The 20,464-nt window shown below is 40.8% G+C and overlaps 1 protein-coding gene across 1 annotated transcript; it reads right to left on the bottom strand.

The window, feature by feature from the left end:
- Positions 1 to 17,292: 17,292 nt before the first annotated feature.
- On the bottom strand, positions 17,293 to 20,158 carry rnf128a (ring finger protein 128a). Its single transcript, XM_075478232.1, has one exon. The coding sequence runs from the start codon at positions 19,727 to 19,729 to the stop codon at positions 18,641 to 18,643; it is 1,089 nt and encodes a 362-aa protein (XP_075334347.1). The 5' UTR covers positions 19,730 to 20,158; the 3' UTR covers positions 17,293 to 18,640.
- Positions 20,159 to 20,464: the final 306 nt, after the last annotated feature.

The raw sequence follows: 20,464 nt of genomic DNA, 5'->3' as shown, positions 1-20,464 counted from the left end.
TATCATTCAGGGCAAAAACACATCGACAAAGATCCAAAACCCTGGGCGCACAGGATACAGCTTAACGCCACCCCCATCCCCAATGACACATGCCCACACATAACCTAAAAGAAGCTTCCAATCATTTTCATGTCTATAGCTGTAGCTAGGAAAAATCTTTTTCTACACTTTTCAGCACCCTTGTCCTAACTCCAGCAATAATACATAAGTAAGTACATAATAGTACATAAATAAGACATTTTGAAATAATTGAAAAAGTATTCCTTCAAATAATGTCACAAATACATAATTAGATTTTCTGAAACAAAAAGATAATGATTTCATAAAACAGATAGGCACTGCAGTGTCTTCTTACAGGGATTAATATCATACAGTTATCCACAGTGGGATAGACTCGTGATAAATTACAGTGGCTAAATTCATGATAAAGATAAAGTAATGCCAGACAGTGAGCTTGTGATGCTAACTGTGTTGCTCATATTTTTTGGGAAAAAAAGTACACTTCCAACAGAGGCTTACTACATCAGAAATGCATCACAGACTGTAGTAAATGATTGGCGTAGCTACAGTGAAGCCAACGCTTAGAAGGATGTGGCTCAAACATCCATCGCCCCTGTTGAAAAACTCCAAATGAAAAAAAAAATCTCATTAAAGAGTAAATCAATGGAATTTTTCCTACAAGTCACTGTATTGTATATCAATATCTTAATTTGTGCCAATTGTCATTTTGAGAACAATTCAATTTATAAATGGATGTTAGAGATAATATTTTTCTTTTTCCAATCACTTTTCAAGAATTATCCACCTGTTCCATATTCTCTTCCAAACACTCTATGGCCCCCTCTTTCTCTAAAAGGACCAAGACAGAGATTTTCCAACAAGTGCTTTCATCAAAACAATGAAATAAGTTATTTGTTTACAACCTTAGTACAGCCCAAAGGACAGCTACAAAATATCACACCTAAAGGCGGCTGAAAGGAAATACAATTCAAGAGCATTTCCACATCGGAGCAAAATAAATATCATTCCTAAAAATGTTTCCTTTAACAAGCCACAGAGTCATCTTAAATATGCTGGAGGGAAGGTGGAAGGCTTTCAACCATGGAAAACCAGTTCAACACCCTGAACTGTTTTATCACTTCTGGATTACTTTCAGTCACATCAACGCATCACTTAAACATTTTTGTCACTTCCTGGTTTGGATTCGGCAAATATGTTATTTGCTTAGGGCTAGAAATCAAAACTTCTTGGTTGGTGTTAAAAAACAACATCATTTTTATGGGCCCACCGTCAACATAACAGACAGAATTTTGACAATTCATATGAAGTTACTCTCATGACTCTCTTGCATATTTGTTTAACATTATGATAGGTCACTATTGCCAGGATGAACAAATAACCAGTGAAGTCATTTTTGGGATGAGGACTGTCTCGTGCCAAAATCATCAGTTCACAAACTAGTAGGTGACAACAACACCACATGTAAATAACATCAGCTCACTGGTGACTTTATGGTTTTTTAGGAGTTTAATGAAAATAATAAACAGGTGATCAATAATCTTCTTCTTAACAACAAATTCAAAACTACTGTCCCAGGTTCTCCTCCAATAACAATAGAGACACTGATAGAACTGTTTGGATTTCATTTAGGAATTCGATTTTTTTTTTAATATTCCAGAGGAAAAAATAAAGTTCTAACATTGAGTAAAGGTAACCAGATATTTGGTAAATGGTATATTCATCAGGCTGCACGGTGGTGAGCACCGTCACCTCACAGCAAGAAGGTTCCAGGTTCAACTGCCGGCTGGGGCCTTTCTGTGTGGAGTTTGCATGTTCTCCCTGTGTGTGTGTAGGTTCTCTCTGGGTACTCCGGCTTCCTCCCACTGTCCAAAAACATGCATGTCAGGTTAATTGGTGATTCTAAATTGTCCCTAGGAGTGACTGTGAGCATATGTGTGGTTGTTTGTCTCTGTGTGGCCCTGTGATGAACTAGCTGCCTGTCCAGGGTGTACCCTGCCTCTCGCCCCTGATGACTGCTGGGATAGGCTCCAGCCCCCCCGCGATCTGACCGACAGATTCAGCGGGTATAGAAAATGGATGGATGGTATATGCACCTATAGATGTATCTTGCAACCTTTTTGCTTCATTAAGTACTTTACAATTTTCCCTTGAAAAACTTTGTGTTCAGCATATTCACAGGAACGCTTCATCATTTGGAACCAGCGGAAATGGATTGACAGGCCCGAGTCTAGTGTGGACAAAACTTTCTTCCACTTGAGCTACAGCTGTTCTTGAAAAGTAAATAAATGCAATGAAATGGGAGGTGATCTGCAAAAGCTTTTTCAAATGATTTATTTTATTCCAAAAATTACTTCAAAGACAATAACCACACAGAAACTGCATCCTGCCCAAACCACCTGATTTTAAAACACACTTTATACCAAATCTTTACGTCTCAAGTCCTGTAAAAAAAAAGAAGAAAATTGTGAGGAAAATGCCCTAGAGTCTTTAGTCCCCTATTGTCTGGCCTTGGTTGCTGCTCTTACAATCCCGGGCGAGTTGAGTAGTAGATCTAGCTTAGTGGTTGCTCCTCTGCATGATGCAGAAAGTAAAAAGGCTTTCGTCTGGGCTTAAGAACACTTTAAAAGGCCCAAAGCAGTGTGAGCTAAGCACCAGTGACACTCACAGGGGGTCACAGGCTTGTGTGTGTCTGTGAGTGACGTGTACTGTATGCGTGTTCTGCTGCACAGGTGCATGTGTGTTAGCGTGTGGCTGTTAATGTGCGTTTGTGTGTGTGTAAAGAGGGAGGGAGGGAGGAGAAGCCTATTAAAAAGCTGCCTGAGGAGAGGACTTTCAGTTGGGAGTCTGTGGGGGGCAGAGAGGATGGCAGGGCCATTGTGTGTCACAGTTCCATCCAGAGAGCTGGAATTAGAGCCTTTCTCCTCTGCTCGGCTGGAAGATCGTGTACCACCGCCGACTCCATATTTAATTAGAGCAGCTCTGGAGAGACAGCCGAGAAGGAAGACGAGTAAAGAGTAACAGAAGAGTAAAAAAACAGTGGGGAAAAAAATCATAAAATCAGATTCACACCTTTTGGCAGTGCAGAGCAGGTCTGATTGGAGGTGTAATGAAGCGAATTATAAAAACATGACATGAAATCTGATAAAGGTTAGCTCTAATGTGATCACAAGAATCTAAACAGCAGCGTATAATAGCAGCGTTCAATTCAGTTAGTTTCCTCATTTTCAATGTTACTCACACAAACACTGTTGAGAAGTGCATGTGTGGATGTTACAGTCCAATCAAATCAGGTAAACAAACATTAATGGATGGTAATGAATGTGGGCATTATCTCAAAAAAGGGTGTCCATTAATATTGATGACTGTTTTTATACCAATGCATTAAATCCAAAGCAACATCAATATTTGTTGGAGCAAATGAGCATGAGGTTGTACATTTTTCAGAGATTGGATGACTAAATGGATAGATGGAGGAGATAAACACAGGCTGTTTTCTCCTCTCCCGATGATCTATCCATTTAGGCCTGTTAGGTTCATTCATGTTCAATGGGTTGACTGTCATGGTAAACAACTTTGTTGGGCTTTACTCCAGTGTAGCTCCTTCTGCTTAACAGTTAATACCATTAAGGCCAGCTGGTGAAATAATTGGTCTTTGAAATACTAGCTTGCTTCTCACCTGGCAGAGCAATCATAAGGCTTAACCCCGTTTGAAAGGCACGCACGTTTCTGTAAAGGCTGTTGCTGATTTGTAAGAGTGTTTTTATGCCCTTTAAACCTAAGGTCTTCACAAAAAAGAAAACAAGGTTTAGTTTTGTTTATGATTAATTTTCTTTTACCACAATAAGGCAATTTAAAAAAAAAAAAAAAGACCTATCATGGAACATTACATGACTGGTAAACCTACACTTCACACACACACTCATAGCATGATGTGTGTCTTGATCCTGCCTATATTTGGGCTTTCCCTCTTCCAGTACGTCTTAATCCTGCCGTCTGCTGCGTTCGACCTGATTAGTCTGATCATTCACTTCTGACAGGCTCATTTCTTAACCCTCCACAAGTGTACACGCAAACAAGCACACACACACACATTCAGACTGACTCGAAGAGCAAGAAAGCCTGATGAGTTACCCCAGTCACTGACTCACAAGAAAAATGCCCCATTATAGCCTGCTGTTACCTGGGTCACACACCACTTGACAAGGCCAGTCACAAAAGCCGGGTCGTTTAATATTTTTGGCACACACGCGCACACACACACACACACACACACACACACACACACGGTCATAATTAAAGCTTATCCAAGTGTATGAACCCCTCAGGAGAAGTTTTCCAAACCAAAATATAAATAATGAAACTACATACAATCTACTGGGGTGGATTCAGCGCAGAGATATAGAGAGCTATGAGCTCACAAGGAAGGATACAAATGCAAATTAAAGGTGCAGCTGTGGGTTTGAAGCTGGGTTTCCCATACAATGCCTGAACAATATTGTCCTTCACCTGCTGAGATCTAAAGCAGTAATCAAGAGGTGCGGAGAGCCATGGCGACTATTTCTGTGCGGGGGAGCTCGCTGACTCTGACTGACTCCCTCAGGCTGTAGATAAGAGTCAGAATATGCATGTGTGTGTGGGTGGGTGTGTGTGTGTGTGTATATGTACCTTCATGCATGTAACTGAAGGACGTGTATCCCTACCCCCCTGGGATAAGCCGTCTCCCTTCTCTGTTGCTTCCCCCCTCTCATTGATCTTGAATTCCAAACAGTTCCTCGATGACCAGCCTGCTGTTAGAGTTGTTGTCGCTGAAGTTGATTTAGTTCAGCTGGCTGTGCCTGAACCCAGAGGGACTTTTGTTTTCAGTGGCTGCAAATGAAATTACATTTATTTACAGAGATCAAAAGAGGGAGAAAAATGTGTGGGTGACATATGTTGTGTATATCCAAACCAAGTTGGTACCTCTTTCAAATATGTCACTTTCTGTAAAGAGCATGAAAGTCAAACTAGTAGATATTTTACAAAACAACAATTCAACAATTTTGGGGTTGCCAGGTTGGAAAAATCGATGTTTTGCCGATTTGTGCTCCTGTTTGTCCTCCTTCAGCCTCACTTGTTTTGCAATAAAAAAAACTAAAAAAAAGAACCTTTGGAGAAAGGATTTGTTTACTGCTTGTATGTTAGGTACGAAGACTGATTCTACTTTAATATCTTTAGGATAGATTTGTAGCTGCAGCCAGTTAGCTTAGCATAAAAACTGAAAGTACAAATATAAAGACACACACCTGTCCCAGCATTGTCTGTTTAGTTTGTTTAAGCACCAGAGAATAAGAGGTGGGTGAACCAAGCTACCAGGCTTGTAATCTTCCTCTATTTGTGGCCTTTGTGCTTTGTATGAGCAGGAATTCAATACTGATATCAGGAACTGGTCCAATAAGGACTCTGAGCCTTTAACTCAATTCTGCAGCTGCAGAAACCTTTTCTAATCTTTTCAAGTTTCAAGCAGATATGACATAAGATGGTGAGGCAGTGCATTAATGATTTTTTTTGTTTGTTCGTTATATTTTTCCTTTTAACACCACCTTCTTTTTTTTTTTTGCAAATCTCACAAATTGTTATCATTTTTAATTTAGTTTCAAGCTAGAATGAGTCCACCATGAAGTGATGCTTTGGTGTTTGCTTTTGTAAAATAATCCATGACACTAATGCTTTAATGTGGTCTTTCAAATAAAGAAAATAGGAACCTAAAGATTAATAATGGCTATAACTCTACACTCAAATGCAGTTATACCTTTGCAGAAAAAGGTGACACAACAGCAAGACATGAATTTCAAACTGTGCAAAAGGATTTGGAAACTGAGACAAAACGATCACGTTTCTATTTATGCGCACGTGAAGGGAAATGATTCTGACAATTATGCAAAATGATTTGGGTTTGCTTAAAAAATGCAGGGAGGAGATCGTGTAATAACTGTAACAGACCTGCTTACATATAAGAGAATGATTCTCTGTCTCTTCCTTACGATGAGTTTGTTGATAGCTTATTAGTAATGCACAGGTGGAGCCATGACTTGGTGGGTCATGATCAAAGTGACATGTATTAATGTGCAGTCACAAAGGACCAAGAGGTTCACAGACACGCTGCAGCCTGTCAATTCTTTATTATTTCTGTGATCTTTCAGTAGCATCTGCATTACAGAAAACAGCCAACAACTCAGACCAAGCCACCTTTATGGCAATTATTCTAGGGTAGTCGTGACAACAGATACAGTTTTTACTGTTAACATTTGGTGTAAACAAGAAGAGAGCCTTCTTATCCACCACTGGTTAGTTGCTGTCAAGAAAAATCCAAAATCCATTTATAAACACCAATTAAACTTTGAAATTGACTGTTATCTCACATGTCATCCTTTACTAAGCTACCAAGCTTGTAATTATACGTGTTAAAACTGATAAATAAATGGAAAAATTCAAGTCTGAGTCATTTCTTGCTATAAAATGGACTGTGGTCTAGATGCTCTACAGCATTTTGGAGAAACTAAGTGATCAAGTGGTCTAAGTGGTCTTTCAGAAGAATTAGAATAAAGCTTCTGGAGCCTGGCAAACCTAATACTACTTTCATTAACTGTCTTATAAGGAGAATTATAGGCCTGTTAGCCAATTATAAATGCATTATTGAAAACCTATAAACCATTTCTGATAAGATGTTGACGCACAGATTTCATGGTAATCCCCAGTTTGCATTCTACCCTCACCTAAACCACAAATCCCAGTTCAGTCTAGACCACACACAATGAGATGTGGCTGCGGTTTGGAGAAGGTAAACACAAACAAACTTTGCCAAAGCGGCTCTCTCTTTGTCTCTCACTGGTGTAATAATCCTCTTCCAGCCTGAGGCCAAGATCCTTTTTGTTTATGCAACATCATATGGTGTTTTAGATGACCCTACCTGAAGCTATCCATCTTCAAGATCTTCCTCCACATCCCTCTCCCTGCTCGGGCATCAGCTTAGCCACAGACCAGATATACGGTTTCTTGGACAAAAGCTTCACTGGGATGTAACTCATGCCTGCACATATGGAAAGTCACGACAAAGCCTGCTATTCTCCTCTTGCAACAACAACACCTTTTGTCCTCTCTTACAAAAGAAAACACACTGTGAGAACCAGCCAGTGAGATAGCACTGAATGACACATAAATCCAAAAAGAACTATTAAACCCAATTCAGAAGATGCCCTCCTCATTTGTCAGATTGGCACTTTGAAAAGAGCAACGTAGAAAAAAGCCACTGCTGGAATGCTGCAACCAGGCTCTTGTCTCAGATTTTACTTTTCTGTCTGCTGCTTATCTGATTGGCTTGTGATTGCTAATGTGTGCAAAATGGTATTGCACCACATAAATATTAAAGGTCACAAAGAAACAGCATGATGATAATTTTGTTTCCATAAACAAGATAAGGACCTGCAATGAAATCCAGTGAGATGTTATTTAGATATGTGCAAACATCATAAATAACTATTGGCTGATTCTGCTAAATGAACAGATTCCAGTCAGGACCCCAGCTGTGTGTATTATTAAAACTGCGATTTAAAGGTAGGAAATTGTGTGTTTCCTATCAAAGAGGACCAACAGAAGTAATTTGTCAAAAGACTTTTTGCACGTTTGAATGTTTATAGGAAACACCTGCTATGGAAGTAATAAACCTGTCTCTCATAAGTGAAAATATCAGGTGATGGTACAGAGAAATAGGCATCATAACAGTAAATGAAACATACTCAAAATATATAATTACAACACACCGAAAACACTAATCCCAGTGACACTATCAACCCCCAAATTTATTTAAAGATCCCGTATCCATGAATAAGGCGGTATAGTGGGGACCACACATTCCAGAAAATACTTCATTTGTGTTTGGTGCATCAGTCTCAGAGTATTGTTATGTCTAAATTGTCCCCCTACCAAAGCTAAAGTGTCCTTTCCATTCTACCCCTTCTCTTTCCCCTCACGTTTTACATATCGTTTCACAATGTGAAAGCTTCTGCTTCTGCTAAAGCCAGAGGACAGAGCCCGGCTTGGCATGGTGACTTGGAGCTAATATCAGTGCAGAGGAACCTGATATTGCTCAAAGATACAAATGGCAGACACAGAACACAGACAGGAATTCAGAAAACACACAAGCAAAGTGTATCACACCTCACCTGTAGCTATATCACACTAGCACATGACAGCACGTGATCTTGTGTGTCCAAGATGTGTAGCTTCCAAAGTCATACTGCAACAAAGTTACAGAACACCAAAGCACAACAACTCAAGAAAATTCACAAGATGAAGTGTCAAGATTGTACAAAGAAGTACCTGAAGACAGTTAAAATGAGATTTTCTCCTGGTGGAGAAGATGGATGGGCCTGGCTGAACACATGGCACAACATGGCTAGATGGAGGGATAGCATTGGTAAGCGATCCTATTGAAGGGGCAGCTTAAGCTTGGGGAAAGAGTCTTCCCCGGGTCCATGGGCATCACACCGAACCCTACGTTGCGTATGACTGCATAGAATTAAGCACTGACTAAGACGTGCTGTATGAGTGTGTGAGTGAATGGGTAAATGTGGCATGTAGTGTTAAAGCACTTTGAGTGGTCAACTAGACTAGAAAAATGCGATAGGAGTACAGCCCATTTACCATTATTAAAGATGAGTTAATTTGACCTTTTCAGGTAAAAGATGGAACAGAGAACCAGAGAAGTAGCCTGAAACAAAACTTGGAGGAAAAAGACGGAAACAAAACCAACCACCTTGGCCACGTGAGAGAGAGATAAAAATGTTGAGTTCTTGAGTTTTTCAAGAAATCTGTTTGGCTTGGTATGTCGTGTTTTTGTGTCCAAGTACAGGCCATATTTGTTTTTCAACAATCAGACAATCAGAAACAGCAACTTTAAAAAAAAAAAAAGGCTAAACGACCTTAAAATTTGTTGTTTCAGCAACTTTTTCAGAAGATTTTGCATCAAAAGCGGTTGATGAAAACCTGAGAAATGATATGAATCCTGAGAATGGCAACTTGTCAAATTATGTTGCAAGCTGTGTGGCTGAAGTAATTACTTTGACACAATTTTTTTTGCTATTCTAAATAGAGCTAAAGATCAATTACTTTACATCAAATGTATTCATTATTTTGTTCCTCTTACTGTGTATGACAAAACATGGAATCTACAACTAACAATATTACATGAGGCAAAGAGAAAAAAAAGTTGCCTATCATTACTTATAACAAGGTTATAATATGGTTTCTTCAAAAATTAAACCAAGCACTGATCCTTGCTGAACAAAAATGAGGACAAACCCTCAAGTGACTTTTTATTGGTGAACCAAATGGCAGCCACAGCTTGTGGACAAACTGTGTAGGGAAGCCCAGGCAGGCCTGTGACAGATGGTCAGAGTGAACTGGCGACTTCTGACAACGTGTGCCGCATTCGGGAAAGCACGTTCGGCGCAATGACACCCAGATGGACAGTGAAGAACCTTAAGCTTCTGTGGTGTCACAGCAGACATGCAAACCTACCCTCAGGATGGATGGAGACACACAGAGACTCAAACAAACACACTGTGACAGAAAAATACTCTATCATGCAATCAAGAGGGACACAGCAGCCTGCAGTCAATTTGCTACTAACACCCTAGGAATCATGCATGGTAAATTTTTTAAGTTAATTTTAGTCCCCCCTCCCAAACTCATTCTCACCTGCTCTCCTCCTTACAGCCAAATCCAAAGACAAACATTACCCTTCCAATCCCCACATAATCAGTCTTTTTCTTTTCTTTTTGTCCTGCTGGCTCTTTGCAATTAAGCAAATGGGTCATTAATTAATCGCTGCAGGGAACAGGACACGCGGGAAGTTAATCAGACTGGATGGATGGACTGCTGGGAAAGATCGTGACACACATACACTCCCACACAACGCAAGTCCATTTTCAATAACTATTGACATTTCTGAAAAGTGAGCCTCCAGTAAGACATGCATGAATAGAAATTACAGAAAATAGTAAGAGCTGATGAAAAGCGGTTTGATCATTGATTCATGTAGCCAAACTGTGCTGAGTGGCAGTTTCTACCAGGAGGAAACTTTGCTTGAATCCTTGCCTCAGGCCATCAACATTCAGAGTGGGAGACGGATCATATTTTTCCAGCTTCTGATGGTACACAACTCAGTTGTTGAGTATTAGGGCCAAACACTGCTGACAAATCATTTTCATGAAGTGTGTACAAATGAGGCTATTGATGGGAAAGCCAAATGGAATTTACATGGGATGGATTTATATTGGAGCAAACTGGAATGATAAGTACAGATACAGATCTAAACAGGTGCATGCTCAGTGCTGAGGCATCGCTTTGTGTGTGGAGACAGAAGTTAATTGTGAATGCAGACATTTAGTGCTTTAAAGACAGTTTCTCCAAAGGCACACAGAGCTTTTATTCTTTTTCTCCATTCCAAATGTGTGCGTGTTTGTGCAATTTATGTGAGCGATGGAACTGTGGTAATAAAAGCAAATGGGGGAAATGTTTGGAATCTACAACAGAAAGAGATTTTTAAAAAAAATCAGATGTTTCCCACATCACACAGCAAAAAAGAAAGAGAAGCTTTGATTACCATTGATTTTAATGATCATAACGTTTAGGCAGGGCTACAGCTACAACCATTAATTTATTTATTTTTATCAGAGCAAACTGAAAAATACTTTAACAGTTTCCATGTTGTGACAACAAACTGGCACAAGTAGCACATTTGCATATCTAAAAAGCTATAATAATACCTGGTACTTTGGCTTGGAATTATCAAAGTGAATAATCATCAGTTGTTGATTTATTTGTTCTCGATCAACTAGTCAATTATAAAGTAATAATAATTCTCTACAACAAACTAAAAGTCACCACTGTCCCCTCCTCCTAAACATCAAGCATACAGTGGTGCTTAAAAGTTGACCCTTTGAAATATATTTGATATATTACATATAAAATACATTTCTTCTTCCAAAGAAGTCCTGAAAATGAAAAACATAAACTACACTTGGTTATTTATTTGCTGTGCGAACTTATCTAATATTGCAAGTCAGTGAGTTGAAAAGCAAACCTCCAAAAGTCACAATTATGTTTAAAAACCGAGGAGGAGTCAGGTGTTTTCAATAAAATTAAGAGATATTCAGGTTTGAGAGGACATTCAATCTTTAACGAAGTGGGGGTCTGATCTTCAAAGCGTCTGCTTGTGGAAGTACAAGACAGCAGAAACAAAGGGGATTTCTGAAGAGTTTTGGCTTCCATAAATCTACAGTCAGATGGATTATGCTCAAATAGAGGAAATTCGTGACCAATTTTGCCTTACCTTTGAGGAGCTGAAGAACAAAGATCAATCCAAGATTAAGGTATATGAAAGGCTACAAGGTCACAAAACAGCAAAGAGTAATGTCTGAGTATCTGAAAGTTTTCTCACACTGGGTAATATTAATGGGCATGAGTGCAATGAACAGTAATGGTCGCGCAATGCTGTAAGGACACAGTCACCACTCTCCAAGAGAAACACTGATGACCATGTGAACATGCGAGAAGGCTGGTGGAAAAATTTTCTTTGGACAGACGTGACTAAAAGAGAACTTTCTCATTTGAATAAGAAGAAATATGCTTAAAGAAAGGAAGGCTCTGCAATTCAGTATAGGAACATTATCCCGTCAGTGAAACCTCGTAGCGGTGGAATTGTGGTGTGGCTTTTTACGGCAAGTGGTCCATAAAAGGCTGCCATAATTGATGGAACAATGATTTCATAATGAGAACAGCAAACTCTCACGGAAAATGTGAGGACGTCCATGCAGGACCCGTATCCTAAGAGAAAGATGAATAAGATAATGCTTTGGACTGCCCAAATCCAAGTTCTGACCTTAATCCAATACAAATGTTCCAGAGGAACCAGAAGTGAGGACAGCATGTGAGGAAATATCCCTTGGCAGAAGCTGTTCTATTTGAAGGAATTAGCTAATATCCCTAAAAGCCAATAAGCAGAACGGATCGATACTTACATGAAATCTCCCTCAACCCACTCAAATACTGATGAGCCAGGGGGCGAGGGGAGGGGGTCTTTCTACAACCCTGTTGTCTGGGTGCTGCCTGGGGCCGGAGGGGCCAGGAGGAGGAGTCGGTCTGCTGATTTGGGGTCTGTGGTGGCTGGGGTGCTCCTGGCCCCAGACGTGCCCGCCACGCTACACCTTGGGGGAGATTTGGGGAGGGGGGTTGGGGCTGGGAGGGGGACCATGAGCGGATGTGTGTGCTGTGCGAGTGTGTGCATGTGTGTGAGTGGGTGCGTGGGTATTTATCTAGTTTTTCTCTTTATTTTTTTCTGATTTGTGTGGCAGTGTGGGTGTAACCTGGTTGGCTGTGGCTGTGGTTGGGTCTGGGTCTGAGTCTTACTGTCCTCTGGCCTGCTTGTGCTGTTCCTGGCGGGAGGGGGGCATTGCCCCGCCTCGCCCCTTCCCACTGCTTGCAGCTGCACCCACATGTGGGCACGTCTTGACTCTCGGGACACTTTGCCGGGGGGCATTTGGGCGAGCGCTGGCCCACTATTTTCGGCTGTCTGGGCTGCCTGGCCCTCTCGGGTATTGGACGGGGCCCCTGCTGGGGGGTTTGCTGGCGCTCAGGCTCATGGGGCCCGGATCCAGCACTCGACTCGTGTCAGGGTGGCAGGGACCGGGCGTGGCCGATGGGATGTTTGCTTACAGGTGCTCCTGGTGGTTCTCCAACTGGATTCCCCACAGAGGCCGTGGGATGTCTTCTGTTTGGTTTCTGCAGGTGTAGCGGCTGGTTGTCTGGGTTTGTCTTGTTTTTCATTGTTTTCTCAGATTGTTTCTTTTATATTTATTTTTCTTTATGACAGAACAAGAGGAATAAAAATAAATAAAATACCTACATGAAATTTTCAGTTGCGGTTATTGTTGTACAAGGGGGTCACACGAGATACAGAAAGCAAAGGTTCACAGTTTTGACACTGATAGTTAATAATTGATCTTCATTTAGGACTTGTATGTAAATCTGAATGTGAAGGGTTCTTAAAGTTTGAAGTAGTATTATCTGCTTAAAGACTCAAATGTGCTCAGCAGTAAAGACATTCCACAACTTCTCCAGAACATCAAAGCAAGTAAATTTAGTTGCAATCATATTTTTCCAGCAGATGGCAGACTTGTAAGCCTTGAAGCCTATTTGATAACCTCTACCAAACCTGATTCAGATTTTTAAAGAAAAGATGAGTTCAAATTTGAAGAAGCGATGCACTAATAACAAATGAGGCCTGTTTTTTTCCACCTACAATGCAGTCATAAAATCAGGTGACAGCACTTCCTTCCATTGAGTCAAAGGGGAAGAGGTGTCTCTTCCTCAGACATCCGCTATCTTGCTTTAACCTCGGAAGCTTGCCCTGTCAGCTTGCCCTGTCTCTGCTGCCCTTGTCAGCAGAGAAAAAAAGAGCAATGTTTCCAGCCAACATGACAAAGGACAGGACAAGAGGGGGAAGTAACAACAATGACACAGGATGAGGTTTGTGTTGTCCGGTGCACTCAGCAGTATCTGATCTGCTGGAGGGACAACAATGAGAAGGAAGGGTTCACAACATAAAGTAGAGGCAAACCTGAAATGCTACTGCTATGCTGGGGACTTTAAATGTATGCATAAAGTGTAAAGTAGACTCTTGCTGGTTAGATGTTGCTTGCAGCAAACACTGCTGCAGGTGAGATATAAACCAGATAAACCACCAATAGAAAGGCAGCTGATTTTCTTTAAGAGAAAAAGATGAGTCAGCCTAACAATGCTAGTATAAACCTAGTTCGTGTAATAATAACCCCGATTCACAAAAAGTTGGGACACTGTAAAATGTGGAAAACACAATGTGATGATTTGTAAATCTCATGAGCCAACATTCTACTCACAAAGAACATATAAAATGTATAAAATGTTCAAAGTGTAACATTTTACTATTACATGAAAAATGTAATGTAAAAAAAAAAACACTTATTGCATTTGATAGTAGCAACACATCTAGAAAAAGTTGCGACAAAAGTTGTCACTGTGTGACATTATTTCTTCGTTTAACAACAGTATTTTTATTCTGATGCCCAAATGTTTTCAGTTGGTGGAAGGTCTGGACTGCAGGCAGAACAGTCCAACACCTGGACTCTTCTACTATGAAGCCATGCTGTTGTAATAGATGCAGTATGCTCCCTGAATAAGACATCTGGATAGGAGACATGTGGGTCTAAAAGCCTGCATACACCTTCAACGGTGTTGGTGATTTTCCAGTTGTGCAAGTGGCCTGTTCCAGAAGAACTAATGCACCCCCACACGAACGTGTATGATGCAGGTTTCTACACTGAGTGCTGATAGAAAGCCCGATAGTCGCTGGATGAGGATGGGGTGTCCGTGATTTCAAGAAGAATTTTAAAACTTTGTTTTGTCAGACCAAAGAACAGTTTTCCATTTTGCCAAAGTCGATTTTAAATAAGCTCTGACCCAGAAAAGATGGCAGTGTTTCTAGATCATGTTCACATATGGCTTCTTCTTTCAAGACACAGCTTTAACCTAAATTTATGGATGGCACAGTGAACTGTGTTCACAGAAGATGACTTCTGGAAGCGTTTCTGAGCCCATGCAGTGATTTCATGACAGAATTATGCCTGTTTTTATTGCAGTGCTGCCTGAATGCCCAGAGATCACAGGAAAAAAAATGATTTCTGGCCACTTGTCCACTTGTGCACAGAGATGTTTCCATATTCTCTGAATCTCTTGATGACATTATTAGCTGTAGATGTACTGTAGATGATGGAATATTCAAAGTCTCATTTTGGAAATTGCTGAACCTCTGCACATCTTTACTCGTGAGAGACTCTCGCTCTCTAAGGTGCTCGTTTTATAGACGATCATGTTACTGACCTGCTACCAATCAAACTAATTAGTTGCAACATGTTGATCCAGCCATTTCTTTTTAGTACCACCTACTCTTCCAGCCTTTTGTTCCGACCCTCCCAACATTTCGAAACATGCAACTGCCATCAAATTCAACATGAGGTCAAATTTGATATTAAATTGTCTCACTTTCAACAATTGATAGTTGTTTATGAGATTTGCAAACCATTGCATTCTGTTTTTGTTTACATTTTACACAGAATCCAAACTTTTGGGAATTAGGTTGCTGTGGTTGCACTTCATTACTGAGTGAATGAAACACAGCGGGAAAGGGAAGTTTGTACAGTACACTCAAGAGCTTGTGATCTATTTTTCCATATAAGCAGAACATAAGAAATGCTTTATGCTGTAGCTTACTCAATAGCTAAATGGACTAATTTGTTTCTTACTGTACTTTTGTAATCTAATTTTTCTCCTTCATTAGGATAATTACTCAGACAGTCTGGGACAAGAGAGGCTGAGACGAGACCCACTGTAATTTAATTAGAAAGACTCTCTTTCACTCTGCTGAAGCTGCACAGCGGAGAAGAGAGACCACACGGAAAGATGGATAGAGCGTGTAAGAGAGAGAAGTGATTTACAAGGGACCAAAGATGAAGAAGACAAGTAGGACTCCTCAGCTGGATCATTAAAGTATACAGCACGTGAAGTACTCCGTTTTATTATGCCAGGATTTATTACTGTGTGCATTCCATTCATGCAAGAAATTCCCTTGAAGCACCTGAAGATGAAAAATAAAACGACAGGCCTGGTTTGTGACCATGCCATGATCCCATCTGAACTCATCATCAGTGGTAAACTTATCCACCAGGTGGTGCTGCAGGACAGCCATAGAGAGACACTCATAAGAGTACGGGCCTTTTAGTCAGGGCATTTAGCAATGTTTACCAGGTTTAATTAACCACAAACACAGGCTTATGTGTAAAGTTTACTGTTCAGTCCCAAATGTTGCCCAAGACGAGCACGAGGCTTTTACTGCTATTACTGTGCTGGAGAAGATAAGGTCTCAGGCCTCTATATTGGTTAATTGCGCTGTTTGGTTCTTATCTGAAACCGAAGGTCAAGTGTGGCATTAGAGTACAGCCACCGACTAGAATGCCATTAAATGAAAACCTTCTGACTCAATTTTCTCCTTAACAACTGCAATAAATCAGAGGAGCGCCACCGCTGAGCAGAGCGCGCCTCTAAACACGGGACTTGCCAGTTGTTCCCATCCCAGCCGGTTAGTTCAGTATTGATTCTCTGTCTTACCGTTATACCACTATAACCATCTGACCTATGAATGCTGAGCTCACAGCACAGGTCTGAAATTCAGTGGAAGCTGGCCTCAGAGGGAAGAGCCAGTAACCCTTTCACTGGAAACCTCACACCTTGATAATCTACCTGTTGTAACGTCAACACATTTCATCCTGACTCACTGCATCATAGTATTACTCTCATCTTAAAATATTTCAGTCAGTCTTTGACTTATGGGGAAACTGAGACTTTCAGGTATCATATCAAATAAGCACAATGTTCTGTTTTATTTTTTTAAAGAGGGAGAAAAAAGATCAATTAACGTGGATACCAAGTGAGCTAAAAGGGGGTGTTGGAGCAAGGCAAGGCCTGAAGACACAGAATTTACTATCTGAGAAAATAAACATGTACAGTGAAGTGCGTGTGAGAGGATGCTTTAGATCTGTGACCGCTGCCATGCATCTGTTTGTTGCTTTCTTGTAAGAATACCTGATATTTACAAGATTCACCTGTTTCAGCTCCTAAAACAGTCCCTGTGGGAAGAAAAAAACAAGTCTGATTTAACTGCTTCCTCACTTCATGTTAACACCATAGTCTGTGCTATAGAATAATATGTGGACATTAATTCAGTTTAAGAGGTTACTAGTTACAAAAATTGGAGAGCATCAGACCTAAAAAAAAAAAAATATGGTTAAAAGTCTTTACAGTGGCTATACTTCTGAAGCAATGCAAAAAGATCATGAAATAATACTTCCATTCCACTGCTGTACAGCTGCATATCTCTGCCTGCTCAGTCAGGCCCTCCTACTTATGTGGTATGATGATTATCCAGCTCCAGCCACTGTGCGTGCGTATCAGCTCCCACCTGTGCAGAGGTAATTATCCTCCCCAACAGTCTTTGGGAATAAGACTAGAACTCTGAAAGTGAGAGGTGACTTAACCACACACACCTGTCTAATGCAAACAGCCCAACTGTACAGTCACACTCATACATTCCCTTCCCACGCACACATCCACAAACACATTCTTACAAACATGCATGCTTGAAAAGTTTGCCTCATTTTGAGGGATTTATTGCATTCTAATAAGCATCAATGTGATTTCATACAGAAAGGGATATCTATTTTTACAGTACAATTTTAAGACTCCTTGAATCTGTAAAGCAGGAAGGAAAATGATTCAACAATAGAAAAATATATTAAGTATCATAATCAGTATATCCCCACCAGCAAACATAGAAGTGAAACAGTTCTTTAGCTTTATCATTTACTGAGGAACACACGTAATCTCATGATTGCTAGAATCATAAACACGCTAAAGTCCATAAACCATATTAAAGTTCAGAGGTAGACAAGGACTGAATAAACTCCATTCAAAATAATTCAAAGGCAAAACCTGGAAGACATGTTCATATACAACCATTTGTGTTCGCTGTTTAACCCGAAATCAGCTGTTTAGGCATGGAAAGGACCAAACGAATATCCCTTATTATCTTCATATCAACAAATTCATGGCTGATAAACAAATCTAAATGTATGTCATTTCAAGAACCATAAAGATGATTTCCCCTTATCTCAAGCTTAAGAAAACATTTTCAGAAGAGGACGTACAATTCTCCTTTCAATCATCTTACGGCTGTGTCACTGCAAGACTCAGGTCGTAAAATGTAGATAGTGTTTCAACATGTTTCTTCGAAAAATGTTTCTGAAAAGCCTCCGGTGATTTTCTTTTGCTCATGGTAGTAAAATGTGCGTCATGCTGAATTTGCAGTGAAGGGCGTGTACATAAGGGTGTGTTCGCAAATTCGGCCTGACAAGCTGACTAAACCCAATGAAAATGGAAAAAAAAACCACCACTGCTGCTTAAAAACAGAAAGCAAGTGAAATAAACACCAACTGTATGAAGAAAAATAAATTGATTTAATTTGAAAGGCGGTGGTTAAATTTCTATGACAATGCAAGGTACAGAGGGAAATTTGGCCCCAGTTTCAAACAGACATTCAAATTGTCTCCTGCACTTCCTTCCTAACCTGTGTCAGCTGTGTTGCCTTTGCAAAACAGAAAAGTGACACCAGTCTCACTGCACGATTTCCTACTTTTCAGAATGCATCTGAACCATCTCAAGCTAACTTTATGAGCACACCCATCGTTTTCACACTTTTACCAAGATCAAACAATGACAGCCACCTAATCAAATAAAGTCCATTAAGTCCAATCCTTGGATTATTTTCTTTTTTAATGTATTTATTGAAGCAGGTCTGTAATAATGTTTTCTCCTACTGGAGCATGACAGTGGGATTCCATTTTGTTGTTTCAACATATATCGGGGGGAAAAATCTACCTCAAACAAGAAATTTAACGTCCTGGTTTGTTTTTGTTTTGTTTCCAGCTGTTGCTCATTCCCTTGCTGCCTCCAAGTCTCCCTCAAAGGCCCTGTTGTCATAGCGATGCTGGTGTTGGTCTGGGCCGGGGCGCACTGGGCCATTCAGTGGGACTTCATACAAGGTGTCGTCTCCTGTGACTGAGACCACGGCGACCTCTGGTGGTGATTCTGTAGAGACGTTCTCTTTGGTCTCCTCCTCAACTCCAAGAGCCTTCAAAATGTCGCACTTACACATGGGGCAGGTTCTCCTCTCCAGCAGCCAGGGTTCGATGCAGGTTTTATGGAAGATGTGGTCACATGTAAGCACCGTCACCACATCGCCTGCCTTGTAGGATTCAATACAGACAGCGCACAAATGGGTGTCAGAGGTAGTTTCCTCATCCCCTCTTTTCAGCGTGCGTACTTGAAGGCGCTTAATTGCTTTCTTGGCCTCAGTTTTGAGCCTATTCTCACTGATTCTGTGCCTGCTCAAACCATAGAGACGATTGGCAGAGATAAACACAAAGTAGGCGATCGAGGCTGCCGTGACAATGAAGAAGGCTATGGACAAAAAGTACAGCCAGTAGGTGTCCATCCAGGGTCCGTGGGGGGTGCCCACATCAATAAGCATCTGAACATCTGTTCCGTTTTTCATCAACCTGACAATCTCTAGGCCCTGACTGTTGCCAATCATGATGGCCACAATACCATCTCCATCTTTATGTGCCATGTGAGAGGTGCTGTTTCCACTGCCATCCATATTATACACGACCACACCAGCAGCTCCTTGACGTTTTGCAGCATTGATCTTTTCACTGAAGGTGCAGTTTCCCCTTTTCACCAGGGCTATCCAAGGCGGAGAGCTGGAGTTTCGGTTGTAAACAGGATCTGGGCCACAGCCTTTAGGGTCCCCTTTAGGGAGTGTAACTATGCCTGAGGCTTTGTCCAGGGGAGAGTTACGACCATACACCCCACACTCACAATATTTGTCCACAGTCTCATTGTTGCTGTTAGCGTAGTTGATTTCCACCATGGCTGTCCAAAACATGTAGGCACCTGAGCGGTGAACAAGCCCAGGCAAACACAGCAAAAGCAGCAGAAAGTCTTGTGTCTTCATACCCATGGTAACGCTCTTCGTCAAAAAAAATAAAAAATCAGGAAGCTCTTTGTTTGCTTCTTTAGTTTCTTTTTAAACACCTCTGTTAATCCAAGTTCCTGGTTTGTTCCGAGCCACAGCGATCTGAACACAGCTATGGTTTCACCTAACCTGCTGTCTTTGGTAATATGATCCTTCGGTAACACGAGCTATGCGTCAGCCACTCACCTCTCGTTATCTTCCTGAACCTTGAACACAGAGCAATCCACACAAGGAAAGGGTGCTGCTATTCAACAAGTTGAAGTCCACAAAACACACAGACACGTTCTGTTTCGAGAGCCAAGGAACAGTGTTCTTGAAGGAATAAAAGAGATAAGCAGATGATAAGAACAATTTCTGTATATCAGTAAAACCCAATTGCTGTCAGTAACAGCAGTACAGTGACACTAATAAAAGCTGCTGACTTGCTTGTGTAATGACGAGAAAAGCAATTCATCCAGTTTGTCTGGCTTGACTTGTTTCCTTCCTCATTCTCCAGATCGTTGGTGCTTTAAGCAAACTGACAAGTATTTCTACTCTACCAAGTGGTTATCCCCTAAAGACAAATAAAACCTGCTTCTACCAGAGATTATTTATTATTTGTACAAAACATGCAGAAACAGATAAACTAATCACTGTCCTTTAAATCACACAAGATATATACACTATGACGAGTGTTTTGCCTCCATGGTTTGGAGGCACAACATACGGGGGACAGCTGAG

This window comes from Odontesthes bonariensis, chromosome 1 (genome assembly GCF_027942865.1).
Source record: "Odontesthes bonariensis isolate fOdoBon6 chromosome 1, fOdoBon6.hap1, whole genome shotgun sequence".
Classification (NCBI taxonomy): domain Eukaryota; kingdom Metazoa; phylum Chordata; class Actinopteri; order Atheriniformes; family Atherinopsidae; genus Odontesthes; species Odontesthes bonariensis.
The sequence above is the reverse complement of the archived record's forward strand: the minus strand, read 5'-3'. Positions and strand labels throughout refer to the sequence as shown.

Coding starts and splice junctions, on each gene's coding strand:
- rnf128a (XM_075478232.1), bottom strand. CDS start 19,729: ATGGGTATGAAGACACAAGACTTTCTGCTGCTTTTGCTGTGTTTGCCT.